The sequence below is a fragment of the Nicotiana tomentosiformis genome, chromosome 11 (genome assembly GCF_000390325.3).
Source record: "Nicotiana tomentosiformis chromosome 11, ASM39032v3, whole genome shotgun sequence".
NCBI lineage: Eukaryota > Viridiplantae > Streptophyta > Magnoliopsida > Solanales > Solanaceae > Nicotiana > Nicotiana tomentosiformis.
In genome coordinates, this window is record NC_090822.1 from 115,337,879 (window position 1) to 115,359,483 (window position 21,605).

The window sequence follows — 21,605 nt, forward strand, 5'->3', positions numbered from 1 at the left end:
GGACCCACTCTCCCACCATGAATGCAATATCGCTAACCTTCCGATCCGCATAACTCTTCTGTCTGGACTGGGCTGTACGAAGTCGATCCTGAATCAATTTAACTTTCTCCAAGGCATCCTGAACCAAGTCTGTACCGAATAGCCTAGCCTCACCCGGATCTAACCAACCTATTGGAGACCGGCATCGCCTCCCATATAAGGCCTCATACAGTGTAAGCAAACTCCGCAAGTGGAAAGAATTGGTCCCAAGCACCCCCAAAATCTATCACACAAGCGCGGAGCATATCCTCCAGTATCTGAATAGTGCGCTCGGATTGTCCATCCGTCTGAGGGTGAAATGTTGTGCTCAACGCAACCTGGGTACCCAACTCCTATTGTACAACCCTTTAGAACCGTGATGTAAACTGTGTACCCCAGTCAGAAATGATAGATACCGGTATTCCATGAAGCCTGACAATCTCGCGGATATAAATTCGATGCAACTGTTCAGAAGAATAGATAGTCATCACAGGAATGAAATGAGCTGACTTGGTCAGCCTATCCATAATTACCCAAACTCCATCAAACCTCCGCTGAGTCCGTGGGAGTCCAACAACGAAATCCATAGTGATCCGCTCCCATTTTCACTCCGGAATCTCTAACTTCTGAACCAACCCACCTGGCCGTTGATGCTCATACTTCACCTGCTGGTAATTTAGACATCGAGCTATATACTCAACTATGTCCTTCTTCATTCTCCTCCACCAGTAATGTTGTCTCAAGTCCTGATACATCTTCGCGGCACCCGGATGAATGGAGTACCGCGAACTATGAGCCTCCTAGAGAATCAACTCACGCAACCCATCGACATTGGGCACACATAGCATGCCCTGCATCCTCAATGCACCAACATCCCCAATGTTGGCCTCCTTAACGTCACCGTGCTGGACCGTGTCCTTAAGGACAAGCAGATGGGGGTCATCATACTGACGCTCCCTGATACGATCATAAAGAGAAGACCGAGAGACCACACAAGCTAATACTGGACTCGGCTCAGAAATATCCAATCTAACAAATTGGTTGGCTAAGACCTGAACATCCAATGCCAATGGTATCTCTGCTGCTGGTAGATATGCTAAACTCCCCAAACTCTCTGCCCGGTGACTCAAAGCATCGGCCACCACATTGGCCTTCCCCGGCTGGTACAAAATGGTGATATAATAATCCTTAAACAACTCCAACCACCTCCACTGATGCAAGTTAAGATCCTTCTGTTTAAACAGATGTTGTAAACTCCGGTGATCGGTGTAAATCTCACAAGGGACACCGTACAAATAGTGCCGCCAAATCTTCAAAGCATGAACAATAGCTGCTAGCTCAAGGTAATGGACATGATAGTTCTTTTCATGCACCTTCAGCTGTCTGGACGCGTAGGCAATCACCATACCGTCTTGCATCAACATCGCGCAGAGACCAATCCGTGACGCATCATAGTATACTGTATAAGACCCCGAACCTGAAGGCAATATGAATACTGGGGTTGTAGTCAAAGCTATCTTGAGCTTCTGAAAGCTCTCCTCACACTCCTCTGTCCACCTGAACGGAGCACTCTTTTGGGTCAGCCTGGTCATAGGTGCTGTAATAGATGAGAAACCTTATACAAATCGACGGTAATACCCCCCAAAACTAAGAAAACTCTGGTTGTCCGTAGCTGAAGACGGTCTGGGCCAACTCTGCACTGCTTCAATCTTCTTCGGATCCACCTGGATCCCATCACTCGATACTACATGACCAAAGAATGCCACTGAGTCTAGCCAAAACTCACACTTTGAGAATTTTGCATATAACCTCTTTTATCTCAGGGTCTGAAACACAGTCATCAGGTGCTGCTCATGACCCTCCCGAGTCCGGGAGTACACCAGAATGTCGTCAATATACACAATGACGAAGGAGTCAAGATAGGGTCAGAACACACTGTGCATCAAGTGCATAAATGTTGTTTGGGCATTGGTCAGCCCAAATGACATCACAAAAAACTCGTAGTGATCGTATCGAGTCCTGAAAGCAGTTTTCGGGAACTCTGGCTCCCGAATCTTCAACTGATGATAGCCTGAACGTAAGTCAATCTTGGAAAACACTCTGGCACCCTGTAACTGATCAAATAAATCATCAATACGAGGCAATGGATACATGTTCTTCACTATAACTTTGTTCAGCTGGCGATAATCAATGCACATACGCATAGAGTTATCCTTCTTCTTCACAAACAAAACAGGAGCACCCCAAGGTGACACACTGGGCCGAATGAAGCCCTTATCAAGTAACTCCTGTAAATGCTTCTTCAACTCCTTCAACTCAGGAGGAGCCATACAATACGGAGGAATAGAGATGGGCCGAGTGCCCGGTAACAAACCAATGCCAAAATCAATATCTTTGTCGGGCGGCATGCCCGGAAGATCAGCTGGAAACACATCTGGAAAGTCCCTCACTACTGGAACTAACTCAACTGTAGGGGTATCAATACTGGCATCTCTCACATAAGCTAGATACACGTCATACCCCTTCTCAACCATTCGTTGAGCTTTAAGAAATGAAATAACTCTGCTGGGAGTATATTCTAAGGTACCTCTCCAATCTAATCGTGGTAATCCTGGCATAGCCAGCGTCACGGTCTTAGCGTGACAATCAAAAATAGCATAATGGGGCGACAACCAGTCCATGCCCAAGATAACATCAAAGTTTACCATATTGCGCAATAATAAATCGGCTCTGGTCTCAAAACCACTAAGAGCAATCCAACACGACCGGTACACGCGATCCACAACAAAAGAATCTCCCACAGGAGTAGACACATAAAAAATGGAACTCAAAGAATCCTAAGATACGCCCAAATACAGGGTAAAATACGAGGACACATAGGAATAAGTGGAGCCTGGATCAAATAAGACCGGTGCATCTCTATGACAGACCAGAACAATACCTGTAATGACAGAGTCGGAAGTAACTGCCTCTGTACGAGCAGGAAGAGCATAATACCTGACCTGGCCTCCCTCTCTAGGGCGACCTCGACCTCCCCAACCTCCACCTCGAGCTAGCTGAGCAGGTTTGGCGATTGCTGGTGCTGGAATCATAGCCTGAGGACCCAGTGGAGCACGCGGTGGATGAGAAATCTGTGGAGTTACACCCCTCAAGAAATCTCTCGAATATGCTCTCACAAATTGCCCTAAACCGAGTTTGCAAAGTCCAAAATGACAAAAATCATGAAGCCCTTCGGTTTTAAACATTGCCAAGGCATTTCCGCACCTGCGCGTGCGCTTGTGTGGAAAAATAAGCGCTTCTGCACAAACCACTTATTCCCCTCTGCCTCCGCAACTACGATGAAGGTGCCGCACCTGCGAGTGCATGCTTGCGGAAATCCTGTCCGCTTCTACGGTCTCACTTCGCACCTGCGGTCAGCCTTGCGCATCTGCGGGCATCGCAAATGTGGCCTTATCCACACACCTGTGACCCCTGACCAATCCACCCAACTCCACTTCTGCTCCATATTGCTCGCACCTGTGGGCAGCCTTGCACAAGTGCGATTACACCAGAACCAACCCAGCACCAGAAATTCTTCCAAGTCCAAAATTGATCTGATAACCATCCAAAACTCACCCGAGACCCCCGGGACCTCAACCAAACATACCAACAAGTCCTAAAACACCATACGAACTTAGTTGAACCTTTAAATCACATCAAACAATGCTAAAAATATGAACTACATCTCAATTCAAGCCTAATGAACTTCAAAGTTTCAAACTTCCACAACCGATGTCGAAACCTATCAAACCACGTCCGATTGACCTCATATTTTTCACACAAGTCATATTCATCATTACGGACCTACTCCAATTTCCCGAATTAGAATCCAACCCCGATATCAAAAATTCTACTACCGGTCAAACTTCTCAAAAATTTAACTTTCACCATTTCAAGCCTAATTTAGCTACAGACCTCCAATTCACATTCCGGACACGCTTCTAAGTCTATAGTCACCCAACGGAGCTAACGTAACCAACGAAACTCCATTCCGGAGTCGTCTTCATACAGTTCTAACTACGGTCAAAATCCTAAGACTTAAGCTTCCGTTTTAGGGACTAAGTGTCCCAATTCACTCCAAAACCACAACAACAACCTCCCGGCAAGTCACATAAGCAGAAAAGGGTACGGGGAAAATAGTAAATAGGGGATCAGGACTATTACTCTCAAAACGACCGGGCGGGTTGTTACAAGCTCTCGTTGACTCTTCAACCACATACTTCACTGCTCCTTGAGCCATTTCGACAAACGACGACTTGGACACTCTTCCCTTCGTGCCATCTTGGCTTAAATATTCTAAAGACAAATTTCGACATGTACAATTAGTCCCTCTATTTATTCAGGCCGGCTTCAGGCGGGTTCGATGAGTGGATCTTATTCTTTATGGTCGAAACAATCGAGCGAACTGTGCAGGTCGTGGTGGTTACGGCAAACTCGCAACGTGGCCCTAAGTGGGCCGCTCATTTCAAACGCTTCGATTTTCCCGGATGATTTATTGGAATTATGTTGTCCACGAGTTAGGATGATGTCATGTATTATTATGACGCATATTGCCGATGCGTTGCTTCGTTTCACGTGTAACCTCTAATTGAACCCGCCGCTTCGGTTCCGGTGCCAGTAATGAAGAGTCGTTTTCGGTCCTAGTGCCAAGACCCTTATAAATAGAGGTATTTGGCTGCGATTTTGAGGTTTAACTTTTCTGTTATTTCGAAATCCTTCATTACTCTCTTGCTCTTTCTTTGCTTTGAACCTCTCTTCTCAGTTCTAGTGATTCGTATTGTTCTTAGTTCTTCGTCATTTGATACCTCTCTTTTCTTTATCAAAATATGTCCAACATGCCTTCTGAGTCTGGTGAGGAAAGTGATGTGGTCCCTTTGGCAATGGTGTTTCCCCCTCATGATGAGAGTGTTCATGCCACCGTCGAGGATGGAACTTTCCCGTCTGTGGAGAAGATGACTCCTCGCAACCCTAATTCCAGATTCGATTTCACCAAATTACCTGAAGCTGGCCCTGGAAACTTTCGGTTAGTGATGACGGTGAAGGAATTGGAAGAGCTTAAGGCTAAGTTTGGCCTTCCCAATCACATTGAATTAATACCGGCTGGGTGGGATAGGTGCAGGTCCATCGTTCTGGGTACTGCGCCTTCTATTCCTACCCCTTCCAAGCCGGCTACACTCTCCCTCTCCTTCCGTTGGCGGAGAAATTCTGTTGTTATTACGGCATTTTCCCAGCTCAGCTCGCGCCGTACGTTTATAAACTTATAAAAATGCTTACTTAATTTTCCGAGCTAAACGAGGTCGAACTGACACTTCGGCATTTAATACATCTGTTTGCCACTAGCTTTTATAGGGGGCGATGTTAAATATTCGCCACCGAGGAGGCAAGTTCTTGGTGGTGAAGATGGACAACAAAGCCAACCACCAATTCTGGTTCAACTTCTTCTTCATCAGAACCGAGGACGTGGTGGCCAACGTCGACGATTTTTCTGAGGCTTGGAATCATACTCATAAGTACCTAATTTCCTTGCTTGTAGATATCTGATTTTTCTCCTATGCTTGGTCGGAAAATTTGACCCCTTATCCTTTTCTCATGCAGCCAAGACCTCGCCTCCCCCTTCGGTCGCTCACATTTTTGACTGGGTTGGTCGACTCCTCCCTTACATCGTAGGGATTCATGAGTGGTCAGGTTTCTTTAAGAAGTTTGGGCCTGCTTTTCCTTCGACTTGTACGTTCCTTTTATCATCGGTGTCTTGGTTCTTTTCTTTTTGTTTCCTTTGCTGGCATTTTTCTTTACCTAAGTTTTTCTTAGCTTCGGCTAACGGATCTTCGCAGAGGTCGAAATCTCCTGCACCCTCGTTCCGAAAGAGGAAAGCTACTGCATCTCGGCTCCCGCCCCTTCTTTAACTACGACTGATTCTGCTCGTGTCTCGGTCCCTCCTATTGTTGCGTCCGAATCTATTCCTTCTTCGATCGTGGAAACATCGACTTCTCCCTTGCACCGTCTTATAGATGAGGACGAAGAGCCTTTGCCTGGTGATGGGGATTTTATGCCTCATAAGAGGAGGGCCTCGGATGTCGTGGGAGAGAGGTCGGCGGCAATTGTGTCACTTGTGACCCTATATTACTTAGATTTGCAATTGTGTCACTTGTGAGAAAAATTAATTGGGGTTCAACAAAAGGAGAAGTTAGGCCAGTGATCAATTTCAAAACAGGCGTGAATCATATTTGCCTTCATACAGGAGGAAAAGCAGTGAGTGATGGGAGTTGAGACAAATTTGAATCTAAGTGAGTATGATTTAGAGCCAGCAAGAATGACTTTACATAGATTTGATAACACTTCAGCAAGTAGTCTTTGGTATGTATTGGGGTATATGGAGGCTAAAAAAGATTAAATAAAGGTGATAAAGTGCTTATGATTAGGTTTGGAGGAGGGTTTAAGTGTAAAAGTTGTTTATGGGAAGTGTTAAGAGATTTGGGAGATGGAAATGTTTGGAAAGATTGCATTGATAATTATCCACCAAAAAATAAAACTAATCCTTTTTTGGAGAAGTTTGGGTGGATACAAGATGAAGATCCAAACACCTTCTCTTTTCCTGATGACTTTGTTTTTCCTTGAGCTTTCGTTTTTTAATATTTGTCTTTTATTTTTGGGAGTTAGACATCCCAAACGGTCAATCAATTAATGAATATTGTTCAAGAAAATTACTTTTCTTTGTTTTTGTAACAAAAATATTATTTTATTTTTGTATTTACTTATAAAGTTACTCTACATATTTAGGTGATTTATTTTTTTTATGGTTGTTTTTGCTGATGTGGCAATTCCTTTTTAACTCGACCTTTTAAAAAATAAAAAATCATTCATTAAAACTATTTTATTAATCCGCCCTATGACCCAACTCGCCAAACTTTATTTTTAACACAACAGAACGTAATCAATTAAACAAAATAAACTTTCTGAGCAGTACTAAAAATTCATAATAAATATAATCAGAAAAACAAAGTCATACACTCAAAATCTCAAATGACGCAATGATAAACTTACAAAAGAGATGGAAATTAAAGTCAAGTGGAATGGTTCTTTCAACTTTTAGAATATGGCATGAGAAATACAATAATATCACATAAGGATGATGCATCATCTTCTGAAAAATAAAATCGATGTATTTCAATATTACATAAAAAGAGTTATAGCGCCACCTTCATAAAAAACTTAAGGTATTTATTTAAATTTTTGTTGTAATATAAAAATATAACTTCTTCAAATAATTGTAAGGTTGAATAAAATAGAGTAAATGGAGACTTAAGGAGTTATTCATATACAGTAAAACAAATAAATAGTCTAGAGGTGAAGATCCAACGTAATACCTTGTCGATTCTAGATGGTCGATCCGTCGTTTTTTTTTTTTTTTTTTGAAATTTGGAATACTCAATCTCAGCTAAACAAATATTAAAATTTTGTCATACCAATTACTAAATAATTCTACAAGTGAATTTCTAATATGACCCCTAAATTATCACTTAACTCATAATTCCATTCTCATCCCTCATATTTGTTTTAATCCAACATCATGCTGGATCTGAATGTTGACAATGAAGGGTAGTATCAGTCTAGATGGACGTAAGAGGTTTAATTGATTCCTCTTTACTGTAAAAATATATTACATAAATAAAGTAAAAATAAATTTTTGTTACGATGTTGTAATATATGAACAATTGAATTCCCTTGAAATAGAGAAAATTTTAATGTAGTGATGAAGGAGTTGAAAATTATTTTAGATCACATATTCAAATCCCAATTATGTTATCTTTTATCTTGAAATTTTCTTGTACAAATCCCGATGCAACCTCTGAGTATGATAGATATTTTACAATTATAAACTTATAATCTTATATATTGAGAAAAATAATAGACAATAAGATAAAAAGAACTATCTAGAGAAAGGGAAGAAAAAATAAAACCTAAATGATTAAAAAGAGAAAATGTACATTGGTCCCTTGCTCTTGTCTTTTTATAGAGATGTTGTAACAAGAGGATTGCTCTTGTTACCTGTAAGAAAGAGAATAGATAGAAAAAAGAGAGAAGAAGATAAGGAAGAAAGGAAATTTTGATTCAATGTCGGGATGCCATTCTCTCAATACATTGATAGCATAAATAACAGAGAATCCAACATTGGATTCTGGACTCTTCCTAATAGCTTGACACCTGTCCAATCTCACTGTTAGAATTATGGACTTCTTTGAACATAAACCATAATATAAGGGACCCAAATAGACATAATAATGATTTAACTAACGACTACTAAGGACTCAACTAAATCAATTAAATTTAAATAATCTCTAATCATAACATTCCATCCTTCTTCAGAACCTTGTCCTGAATGGTTCATTAAAATCTAGAAAATGAGATACTATGAAATTGCAATCTTCCCAGGTAGCTTCTCCTGGCAGCAGGTTAGCCCATTGCACTAAAATCTAAGTATTGGCTTTGCTCCCCTTCTTCACCATCCTCCTGTCAAGCACAACAATTGGCTCTATCAGAGGTTGTCCATTAGAAGAGCAATTTGGAGGATCAATAGATGGAATGACTTGCTATCTAATCCTCTTCTTAAGCTGAGAAATGTGGAAAACAAGATGTATCTTGGAAGTGAGGCAAGTTGAGCTTATGTGCAACAACTCCAATCTTCTGCACTATCTGGTAAGGCCCATAGAACTTAGAAGCCAGCTTCAAACTCTTTCTTACAGCCACAGAGGTCTGCCTATAGGGTTGCAGTTTCAGAAATACCCAGTCACCAACATTGAATTCTCTTTATGTCCTCGTCTTGTCAGAATTCACCTTTATTCTGTTTTGAGCCTTTTCCAAATTCTCTTTTAATGCCTTTGCCATGATTTGTCTCTCCTTCAAGACTTGATCTATAGCAGCCACTTTTGTCTGTGAAATCAACTCAACGGAGAGTTGTGGTGGTTCATATCCATACAACACTTTGAAATGAGTCATCTTCAAGGTAGAGTAGTAATTACTATTATACCAAAACTCAGCCAATGAGAGCCATTAATTCCACTTTTTAGGTCTATGCCCTGTCATGTATCTTAGGTAATTCTCCAAGCATCTGTTTACTCTCTCAATCTGTCCATTTATTTGTGGATGACAGGCTGAGCTGAAGCGTAACTGTACCTATAAATTCTTAAAAAGTTCCCTCCAGAAGTTACTAAGGAAGACCTTATCCTTGTCAGATACAATGCTCTTAGGTACACCATACAATTTATAAACGATAGTCATAAATACCCTGACAATCTGTGGGGCAGTGAAAGAATAAGCCAATGCAATGAATGGTGCATATTTACTGTATATATCTACCACGACCAAGATAGTATCTTGCCCTTCTGACTTTGGCAGGCTCTCAATAAAATTCATAGATATATATGCTCCCAAGCTTTCTCTGGTACTGACAGAGGTTGTAATAATCCTGGGTAAGCATGTTCATTTTTGCATCTTTGACAGACTTCACACTCTTGAATTATCTTCTTTATATTATTTCTCATAGCATGCCACTAGAAAATTTCTTTTAGTCTTTGATAGGTTGTTATTACTCTTGAATGACCACCCGACCTAAAGCTGTGAATGGTTAAGATTTGTTGCTATATTTGAGTTTCAAGTTTGCCAACCTAAACTTTCCCTTTATACCTTAAGATACCTTGTTGTAGAGTGTTATTCACCAATGTAGAAGGGTTGTTGTTGAGTAATGTCATAGTTTGCATCACCTTCTCATATGCTTCAAAACTTGCAATCACTTAATCAAACCATTAGTCTGCAAATTAGTTATCACTAGACAATGTGGCAGATCAGCTTCAAGTGGTTGCTCATTTATTCTTGACAATGCATCTGTCACAATATTCTCCACTTCCATCATTCCTTTTTCTGATATATGAAATAGGGGATTTCACTAAGTTTATTCTTAGGAAATGTCGAATTAAACCATTTGTCCTTATTTTAACAAAAGAAACACGGGATTCTTGCTCTTGTACTAGATCTCAAAGCTTAAGCCCATCATCTTGGTTAAGCCTTTATGCTGAAGGGATATTGTGATTTTTTGTTCTTGCAAGAACTTCAAACTGAAGGGGTCTGTTTTGATTATGAAGTGGTGTGGGTGCAAGTAATGTCCCCATCTGTCTACTGCTATAAGTAGAGCTATCAACTTCTTCTCATAGGTAGATAATCCTTGGTATCTCTTACTTAAGGACTGACTTAGGAATGCCAGAGGCCTTCTATCCTGCATTAATACTGCTCCCACCCCAGTGTGGCAAGCATCCACTTCAAGAATAAAAGGTCTACTGAAATTAGGTAAAGCTAGAACTGGAGAAACTATCATAGCTTGTTTAAGGTACTGGAAGGCTACAGTAGTCTTCCTCATTCCAGTTGAAACTCCCCTTCCTTAGTAAATTGGTTACAGGCTTACTTAACTGAGCATAATTCTTGATAAATTTTCTATAGTAACCAGTCAACCCTAGGAAACCTCTTAACTCTTTTACAGAACTTGGTTGTGGCCATTCTAGCATAGCTGATACCTTTTTATGGTCGGTGCTTACTGTTTTGCCTGAAATGACATGGACTAAGTATTCCGCCCGTGATTGTCCAAATTCACACTTGATCTTTTTTGTAAATAGCTGGTTCTTTCTTAGCAGTTGAAGTACCATTTCCAAATGCTCCAAGTATTCTGTCATACTTTTATTGTACACTAGTATATCATCAAATAATTCTAGTATGTACTTTCTCATTTTTTTACTTGAACACAGAATTCATCAATGATTGAAAAGTGGTTGGGGCATTAGTTAATCCAAAGAGCATGACCTTGAATTGCCACAACCATGATAAGTTTTAAAGGATGTCTTGCACTCCTCCCCAGCCTTCATTCTCACCTGGTGATAACCATATCCAAGATTTATCTTAGAAAGCACAGTAGCTCCATGTAGCTCATCCAAAAAATCATCAATCATGGGGATAGAATATTTATTCTTCACAGTTAAATTTTTTAACCTTCTATAGTCACAACACAGTCACCAAGTTGAGTCCTTTTTAACCAACAAAGCAGGTGAGGCAAATGAAGATTGACTGAAAATCAATGTCTCAGCTTCCAATATATCATTGATAATAGATTTAATTGCAGTCTTTTGATCATGAGAATACATGTATGGCCTTAGATTGAAAGGTTAAGCAGCATGGATTAGGTTGATAACATGATCACGATCTCTTTCAGGTGGTAAATCGGTTGGCTCCTGGAACACATCATTGTATACTGATAGCAACCTTTCCGATGCGGGTACGTCTCCTTCTCACCTTTTTCTATAAGACCAGTAGTTGTCAGAGATAATTCATCCATTACCTCACAGGTACCACAATGCAACATTCTTCTTAAAGCTTCAGTATCAATTGGGATCACCTCAGGTCCAGCATTAACTCCAATTAAGGTCACAATTTTGCCATCTTTCATGAAGCTCAGGCTGTGAGGTCTAGTATTCAAGACCACTTGAGCTACTATATCAATCCAGTCCATTCCCAAGACCATGTCACATCCCCCAGCCTTGAGTAACCTAATTTTAAAAGCAAAGATTTCATCTTGCATTTTTCAATTAAATAGAGAGCTTTCCTGATCAGATCTCATGACTTGGCCATTAGCCACTACCACTCTCAATGTAATAGTCATAGGTTACACAGGTAATTTTAATAATTTACTATATGTGGATCAATAAAAGAAAGTGTAAAGCCATTATCTATCAATATGGTCAACGAAATCTGTTTTGCATCATCCCATTATTTTAATAGTTGAAATGGCTCCTTCAGAGAACTTAACTCCATCACTACATTGAGGAAGACCTCAGATTGTTCCTCCATATGTTCCTCCAAAGTCTCAGGAACATCCAAAAATTCTTCTATTTCTGGTTCCCCTTCAGTTGTGACCCCTTCCATGGCATGTAGAGTTTTAACCTTACATTAGTGTCTAGGCTCATACTTCTCACGATACTTAAAACAAAGTCCCTGGGCTCTGAGTACCTCAAAAGTATTTGGTTTGAAGGGAGCTCTATAGACAGCTCTCTGATTTAGAAAAGTGATTTTCAAAGGTTGATTTGGTACTGGAAGTTGTGTAAGTTTTAAAGTTTGTGGGGCTATTGGATAGGTAATAGCTAATGGTCTGGGATAGGTGAGGGTTTGATAATTTCTAAATGGAATATGTGCAGTGAGAGCTAAAATTGATTCCTCATATAACTTTACAATTTCATAAGCATCCATAATAGTCAGAGGATTGGCCAGCTTAACTAATGGTTTAAGCTCATGTTTGAGAACACTAATATAACTGGAAACAAAGTAAGTTTCATTCAAAAGAGGGTTTATAATGGTCATATAGCTTGTCAAGTCCTCAAACCTTTCCTGATATTGGTCTACACCCTCAATCTATATAATTTGTTAAAATCATCCACCTTATCCCTCACATGCATTGAAGTGTAACTTAGCCATACAACTCAAAGAATTTCTCACTCTTTCGTAGCCACCCTCTAGGATTAGTTCCATTAAAATAAGAAAAATTGAGTTTTGATTTCAAAGTTTTTTGGTTTATTTTAGGCTCAGCAGGGTTAACAGGGGGAGCTAGAATAATAAATATGATTTTGAAAACTAGGTGGGTATTAAAAACTGGAGCTGGAGCTAAAGTGAAACCACAACGAATATGGTAAGTTGAAGGGGTGAAAAGAGTATGATTCAAGGGAAAAGAATTCTTAGTACCTGAAACTCCTCCAGCTTCAGCTATTGCTTGAACTGAGTGAGCAATGACTATCGCAGTGAGTTGAGCTGATTTAGAAGTCATCGGAGTGAGCTTTTGATCCGTGCTTTTGGTCGTCGGAAATGGCATCACCGAATTAGATACAGCTCGTTGCGACAAGTCCATGCTCGAGATAATGAAATCGAACTTCCGATTTGCATCCTTAACATCATCGAGTTGAGTTTGAAACTGATTCTGGTTCGTTTTTATATATTCGAACCTTTGGCTTGCATGCTCCACAAACAAAGAAAGTTGCACACGCATACCTCTCATCTCCGTTTTAAAGTTTGAATCTCTGAATTTGAGGCCGTGGTAGCTGAAGTTTGAGTCCCAGGCGGCTCTGATACTATTGTAACAAGATGATTGCTCTTGTTACCAGTAAGAAAGAGAATAGAGAGAATAGAGAGAAAAGAGAGAGAAGAAGATAAGGAAAAAAGAAAATTTTGATTCAATATCGGGGTGCCTTCCTCCGAGTACATTGACAGCATAAATAGCAGAGTATCCAACATTGGATTCTGGACTCTTCCTAATAGCTTGACACCCGTCCAATTCCACTAATAGAATTATGGACTTCTTTGAACATAAACCATAAACTAAAGAACTCAAATAGACGTAATAAATACTTAACTAACGACTACTAAGAACTTAGCTAAATCACTTAAAATTCAAATAATCTCTAATCATAACAGATTCTCATAATTATTTGTCTATTTTTTTTTTTCTTTTGTTTTGATAAGGTTTCATTATCTGTCCTTTTCTCTTTCTTTTTTTGTTCTTCTTCTCCTCATTTTGATAGAAAGTTTTCATTTCTTTTTCCTTCTTTATTTCTTCTCTATTTTCTAAATAATAATATTGTTGTAGTATTATTACAACAAGTATTAGACATAAAAGAAAATATTGGAAGCAATTCAAGAAGGAAAAGATTACATCTATATGGGTAGCATTGATATACTACACATGGAGAGCTAGAAACTAGAAGCTTTTCAAGGTAACAACTATACATGCTAAGATGTTAGTCACACAAATTTAAAAAAAATTATAGAAAGATTAGATATACTCAAACGGTCTGGAAAAGTGCACAATTGTAGCGGATTTTTGCAGAAAATATTGTGTAACTAGTGAATGTCTTGAGGCCTAAGAATTACAGCACCCTTTCTGGAAGGTAGTTGTGCAATTCGGTGCTCTTTAGGTGTATCTTTTGTTTGTTGTTATCAATAGTCATTCAAAGTATTATTTAAAAAATATTATTGCAATATTCCCATCAGATATCTCTCATGGGTTCACGAAGATTAAATTTGTTTTGGCATTGGCTTAATTGTGCTAAAATAAATAAATTTTAATTTAACTCAACTTAAAATTATTCGAGATGAAAATTATTCAAGATTATATAAAGAATCATCACTTCATTTCCCTAATAATTTTAACAATTGAGTGTTTACAAATGAAAATATGATAAACATAGATGTCAAATAAAAATAACCTAGAGCAAAGACAAAGGTATTATATTTAACTCCATTTATTATTTTTGGATGGGAGTTGAGTGACCTTTTCAATTTCTCTTAGAATTTGTCAAATCCATGGAAAACGGCCAGCCTATATTAATCCACAACACAATCAAAGAAAACATCCAAATCTAAAAGACAACTATATGAATCAAGTGGTTTTCTACATTAAATGAATGATTTGAATATAATTTTCCTGTACAAGTACACCACAAAATTCTATAAACAAATTAAATAAAATATTCTATTCCATGTACACAAATCTCTTCTGTTAAATCTTAACGGCCATGTGACGGAGATGACGACGTTGAAACTGACGGCGACGAATGTGATGAGCTGTACGACGTCGTCCCATGCTCTGAAGACCCTGTTCCATGAAATAAATCTGAGAAGTAATTTTGCAAATCATCAGGGGCAAATCTGACAACTGACTTCACTCCGCCACTTCTCAGTGTTTCCCGATACTTTTCGTAAAACGTCCGGTAACCGGAAATAACTTTTTTAGCCAACGATATTTTGACTCCATCTCGGAGTTTCGGGTCGGGTATAACCCACGAACTCTGCATTCGATACGCTTCCTCAAAACCCGAATTGAATTTAATGAACCAATCTCTTGCTTCCGGCGGAGACATCTCAGCCGTAGAATTTTCCGGGAATGACGTCAGTACTTTGCTCCATCCCATTCTTTCGTAATTTGAAATGTACTGTTTTACCTTCGCTTCATGCTTTAATAACCAATCGGATCCAAGCAAAAGCTTCAGGTTTGACTTTTTGACCTTTGAAACGACGTAGTTTAAGTTGTTCGCTAAGAACAGATAGGATAACGAAACATCCTTGTAGTGCTGAGCTTTGCCGTCAAGTTTGCATAAGAGGACGAGGACGAGCCATGCAAGGCGGACGGAGACGGCGGAAGAAGGCGAGTCATCGTCGTCGGGAGTTGGACTGAGAAAGTAAGATTCCGGCAACGGCGATTGAATCGACAGCGGCCAATCGACGATTATTTCAGAAAACGCACCACTGTAATCGCTGAGGAAAACGAGATAATTCATAACGTACCGAGTCAGAGGGTGGATACCACCGCCTGCCACCGCTTTGGATGAATCTTTCTGAATCGCCGATTCAAACTCCGAGAGCATAAACCTCGCGGCTTCGCCGAGTTTGACCAGTGACGTTACCGCCTGAGATTTCACCGCCGTCAATGAATTGAAACTAAAAATCAACTCTATTTCATCCCATAGCTCGGAAATTGAGTTGTACAAATCAAGCACACTGAACATTTTCTCTAGAGATAATTTCTTGTACTTTGCTACAATTTCTGGAAACGCAAAGAGCGTGAGTGCACTCTCTTTAGCAATTTCGCAGAAGCACGTTTCTCTGATTGCATCAGAAGCAGAGAAAACGTGATCACAGAGAATTTTTTCCCCTTGAAATAGAGTACTCACTGCTATCTTAACAGCACTTAACCAATTCTTCGTTTTCAGCTCCAGTGATGACCAATCCATTTTCTGAACTTGCGATAAGGTTAATTTTTCAACACCTAAATAATACAAGGTCTCGTCGACAACTGATTTTCGATTAAGTTTATAAATCTTAACGCACTCTGCACCATAACCAGCACCAATCATGCAATCAGCTATGGCTCTTAAATCAGCCATGACACGTTCAGACACTTTGTCAATCTCAGAAATTCGAGTACCTGAAACCGAAACCTCGGCCTCAATTATCTCATTAATTTCATCATCTTCGTCGGAAACACTGGACCGAGTTGATGCTCTAGAGGATCGAGAATTAGACACAGTTTCTGAGTCTAAGAAATAACGATTCCCAGATAAAATAGTGTACATTTCTTTTTGAAGTCTTTTCATAGCAATTTGCATGAGATTTTGAGCCTGAATAAGGAGTTCGGATCTTGAACTTTCTTTAATAACAAAATGCATACCATGTTGTAAGTTGTTTACAGCATCAATAAATTGATGTGCCTCTTCACGATAATCTCTGAAAAGATTAGCGACTCTATTGTAAGAACTACTGGAAGAGGATACGTCTAAATCCCATCTTTTAATAACTGCTCCAGCGTCGTTAATTGTTTCCTCCATTAAAGTTTCAGAAAAAGTAGTATGACGTGAAGGGGAATTAGAAGTAGTAGAAGAATGTTTGGGTGAAGAGAAAAAACCAGTCCTCATTTTGCTTCTTTCACAAGTAAAGATTTCAACTTTTAGAGAGAGAGAGAGATTTTGAGAAAGAAGATATATGTTGATTGATGGGATTTTGAACGATAGGGGTATATATAGAAAGGTGGCAGAGAAAGGTTGACTGAAGGCTAAAAGCGGCATTGAAAAGGGAAAGCAACGCGTGATTGTTTAAAATTTGACTTTTTTTGTGTTTGGATTTATTCAACTGTTGAGAGAGAGCCGAATTGGCTTTTTTACGAAGATTACAAAGGTCTTCCACTTGCCACCTTGGTTTTTAGATGTTTTTATATTTTTTTGGTCTCTTACAAAAGAATACCTCTTTCTATATTCTATATTTAATAACTTTTTAACTCCAATTTCTCACACATATATATATATATATTTAAGAGTTTGAGACCACAGAAATCAAGAATATTTTGTTATATCACACACGACTTTAGCTTAAAACAACAAGAGTTAAAAGTTTTTTTTACTCTCTTAAGCTTTGTGCTTAATTAATGAAGCTATATAAATTGAAACAGATAGAGTATTTATTCTGCTGGTGAGAGATAGAGACAAATTAAATTGCCTTTTAAAACATTTTTACGAAAATTACGAAGCTCATTCACTCGCCACTTTGATAATTAAAGAGTTAAAATCTTACAGATACGTCGTATGTGCAAAATTTTACTTAAAACATTTGTTATCGGTTAGCAACCCCAGCTGTTTCTTGCTAGGATAATTTCCTAAAAAGCTACATCGTTGTTCACAAATGACACAAATCCATTGAATTGATTTGAAAACCAGACTGCTAAGCTCTTTTACATAACACAACACAAGATATAAGCTCTTTTAAAGTTTGAGATACTATTTTGTATGCTATTAATTTCAATTCATGTGACGTAGTTTGATTGGATACGAAGTATGATAAATAAAAATAATACTTTGAAAGTTGCAAATTTAAACATTATCATAGCACATTTCTATAATTATAAAAGTAAGTCATTAAAAGTAAAATAAAAATTTAAATTAAATTATTTTAAATATAAAAAATTCATTCTTTAAAACAGACCAGTACAAAATTAATGCCGGAGTAATTAAAATACGAGCATAAATGAGAAAAATTCTGGTTTGACATTGATGGTCAATATTATCGTTTGGTAAGGGTCAAAAATATATGAATAAGCAAACTTCCATAGCAAATATTTACCCCGCATATCATTTGGTCATAATTGCTAAAGAATTCCATCTTTCCCCATATTGGTTTTTTAGCATTATAGTAATAATAATCATAATCTTATTTGGTGTCATGAGTTATGACTACTTCGCAGATAAGTTGGACTTACAAACCAAAGAATGAGTCAGTCCCTTTCTTCATACTGGGGTTTTACACATATAACCGGTCATATTAATTGTTTACTTTTTTTAGTCATATACATAGATTATATAAAATTATACATATGCAATACATAAATTACGCATATATTATACATTCACCATCTATTTTTAGTTTAAGTGCTAGGGTGAGCGGCTATTTGGATTAATTATTTTAGTTATTTTATTATAGAAAGAATCTTGATGTATAACGCTAGCGTTAGACTACTTCAAAATGAACTTTGCTCTTATAGAGTATAAGGTGAGACTTTTTCCACTCAAAACTCCAAACAAAAGGGAACAAATTCCCTCCCAATTTAACTATTTCTAATTGCTGAGTCTCGTGGAGCCACCATCTAATTGCAAATTAAACCGCTTTAATCTGAACTTGGTTGACAACATAAATTGTTTGTCAGCCTTTAATTATACTCAAAACGATCACTAACCTATATAATGTATTATTATTTTACCAAGACATAAAATTTTCTATTTTTTCCCCTATCAATTTGGTAGACATCTTTATTCATGTATGAAAAATAAGAACACGAGAAGTAAACATTAATAATGCGCCATTCGTCCAAAAAGTCTAATTAATTACTTGCACTTGCTTACGTATAATTAGTTGCTTGCTGTGCAGATGATAACTCGTATCAGTACTAAAATTATAAATTAGTCGCATTATTGCAAGTTGCTAATGATCTCTAATACTTATTTGAATCTATTATTATACTAAATAGACAGGCGAAATTGAACCTGCAACTTTAATTAGTTTCGTGCAATCTTTCAATGTTAGAAGAGTAATAATATGGTGTTTGATTAGAGTTTTTAAATTTTCATCTCCCTTCAACTAAATGATGTAATGGGATAATTTTGATTTTATATTAGCTTCTGAAAGTGAACCGTTGTGGGTGGACCTAAAGACTAGTACCTTTAATCTGAATATTTGTTCTATAAATAAATAAATAAACGAAGGTTTAGTAGGAAACCAAACGGAGGTCGAACTACGCAGCAGAACGATTAAATTCAAGTCGTTTATGATATAGCAAGCATATAAAAGCTTAAGTGCATAAAATGTTATTATAATGTAATTTTATACAAACAGAAGCTACTCGGGGGTCATTTGGTACGATAATAAGCAAAAATAATCTTGGGATAAAAATTTAGTATTGCTTATTAATCCTGGAATATTTATCCTTGAATTAAAAATAGTGTTGAAACAACTTATATCTGCCAGAAGGTGAAATAATAATCTCGGGATAAGTCATTCCAGGATAAAGTAGTAAAATTGACAATTCCAAAACTAATACAACATGTTAAACAACCAATAAAAAATAATACCAAAATAACTACTAATACTAGAATAACTAATCTTAATATAATTAATCACAACATAAATTGCCCAACATTTGTCACCAATTTTAATCTTCCATGGTCTCATCAGATGCTCTAATACTACGTTTTACAAAGTTTCTCAATTAAATTCCTAAATATGATTTAGAAAAAATATATTAAATAGCATAATTTCCAAGAATACACCTTAAGTACTGCCTAACTATTTAAATGTAATTCCACGTGTGAAATGTTTAGTCAAACCAACAATAAGAAGAAAAACAAAGGCCACTTCAGATTGTTGAATAGAATACGTCTAGGAATTCAGTTTTAAGAAGGAAAATAGAAAGTGGTTGATGCACACGTGGATATTAAAATTTGTCAAAAGTCCCTTCCTCTGACTTCATTGACTTTTCTCAAAGATGAGTTTTGGCATTTTCCAATCGTCATCTTCCAAGCTAAGAACATTTTTATGATGATTCGACTGTTGTTCAGCAGGTCAAATGACCACCAAATCGTTTGAACGAATTATATTAAAAGTTTAATTATATAAGTAGTGAATATAGGGGTAATTTATGGTCATTCAACTAAATGTTAGTTTCACAAAAGTCACTTAACTTTCATTTGTCACTTTAAAATAACTCAACTAATAGATTATAACTCTAAAGTCATTTTGGTTGTCCCTCGACATATACCCACCGGAAATCTGACATGGCAATCGAAGAAATCTGCTAATTGCACTTTTAGAATGCCACATCAGCATCTAATATCCCATTTTTAAAATTAACCCATTACTTCCTCATGTCCACTTTAATTAATTTTTTAAAATATTTTTGTGGTCCACAATATTTGATTTTTTCAAATATAAAAAAGAATTAACTTCTTTTTTTCAAAGTTACCGTTGGAGTAAACATGCTAGGAGTATTTGTTGTATTTTCTACGAACAAATTAAGGTTAATATGATAAATTAAGGAATTAAAAAGCTTAATTCCTTGATATGTGTGAAAACAACCAAAAAATCAATTAAAATAGACCGGAAGAAGTACAATTTTGTCCAACCTTAAAGCAAAGCGGATTAGCTCAAAATTAAATCACAAATTAAGGTTATGAAAAATAATTGGCCTATAAGTTCTTAATTTGTGATTTAATTTTGCGCTAATCCGCTTTGCTTAAATTTTGGACAAAATTATACTTCCTCCGGTCTATTTTAATTGATTTGTTGGTTGTTTTCACACATATAAAGGAATTAAGCCTTTTAATTCCTTAATTTGCCATATTAACCTTAATTTGTCCATTGAAAATACAACAAATACTCCTAGCATGTTTACTCCAAGGGTAACTTTGGAAAAAAAAAAGTTAATTACTTTTTATATCTGAAAAAATAAAATATTGTGGACCGCAAAAAAAGGCTAAGAATTAAGTAAAGTGGACCAGAGAAGTAATAGGTTAATTTTAAAAATGGGATATTAGATGCTGATGTGGCATTCTAAAACTGTAATTAGTAGATTTCTTCAGTTGCCATGTCAGATTTCCGGCGGGTATATGTTGAGAGAACAACCAAAATGACTTTAGAGTTATAGTCTATTAGTTGAGTTATTTTAAAGTGACAAATGAAAGCTGAGTGACTTTTGTGAAACTAATATTTAGTTGAATGATCACGGGTAAAAATATCCCAGAGAATATATAGTTGATGTGAGCAGGTATATTTAATTTGCATAGAAATAGGAGATAGTACTCTATATGTTTCAAAACGATTGTCCTAATTTGACTTGGCACAAACTTTTGAAATTTTTGAGATATGTGGTCTTAAATTAGCCATAGAGTTTGTGTGGTTGTAAAACTTTTGAAACTTGTGGTCTTAAGCCTGTCATAGCATTTATGTGACTATAAATGCTTCATATTAAGGAAATATTAAAAGATGTCAATCTTTTTAAAACGATTAATAAAAAAAATAGTGTCAATCTTTTTGAAACAGAGGGAGTACAAAAAAGGAATGTTTATAAACTCTAATGTTTCCATCCTACCATTCCTTACAGTTAAGGGAAAATTTGTTTAATTGTGGAAAATGAGTTTTTGCCTTATCAAATATTATGTGTTATGTGAAGGGGAGCTTTGACGTCACTGGTAAAGTTATTGTCGTGTGACTAGGAGGTCACGGGTTCGAGCCGTGGAAATAACCTTTTGTACAAATAGAAGGTAAGACTACGTAAAATAGGCTCTTGTGGTTCGGCCCTTTCCCGAATCTCGCACATCACGGGAGCTTAGTGCACCGAACTGCCCTTTTGCCGGCTACTCCTTGAGACTCCTGGAGCTCTCACAATGGCCATCTCTAATGACCAAACTGTTTTGCCTTAAAACCGGACA

The 21,605-nt window shown here is 37.4% G+C and overlaps 1 protein-coding gene and 2 long non-coding RNA genes across 4 annotated transcripts; 1 reads left to right on the top strand and 2 right to left on the bottom strand.

Annotated features, from left to right (window-relative positions):
* Positions 1 to 8,143: 8,143 nt before the first annotated feature.
* LOC104094093 (uncharacterized) lies at positions 8,144 to 12,929 on the bottom strand. The gene is made up of 2 exons (XR_011412191.1): positions 12,829 to 12,929; positions 8,144 to 8,565 (listed from the first exon to the last, which is right to left on the bottom strand). It is a non-coding gene; the product is annotated as an uncharacterized lncRNA (long non-coding RNA).
* On the top strand, positions 9,333 to 11,705 carry LOC138900874 (uncharacterized). Of its 2 annotated transcripts, XR_011412190.1 has the most exons (3): positions 9,333 to 9,524; positions 11,309 to 11,371; positions 11,442 to 11,705. It is a non-coding gene; the product is annotated as an uncharacterized lncRNA (long non-coding RNA). The 2 variants fall into 2 exon arrangements; XR_011412189.1 differs by having other exon boundaries at positions 11,309 to 11,705.
* A 1,510-nt stretch (positions 12,930 to 14,439) lies between the features above and the next one.
* Positions 14,440 to 16,620, bottom strand: LOC104094092 (exocyst complex component EXO70H1-like). Its single transcript, XM_009599951.3, has one exon. The coding sequence runs from the start codon at positions 16,548 to 16,550 to the stop codon at positions 14,646 to 14,648; it is 1,905 nt and encodes a 634-aa protein (XP_009598246.1). The 5' UTR covers positions 16,551 to 16,620; the 3' UTR covers positions 14,440 to 14,645.
* Between the last annotated feature and the right edge of the window lie 4,985 nt (positions 16,621 to 21,605).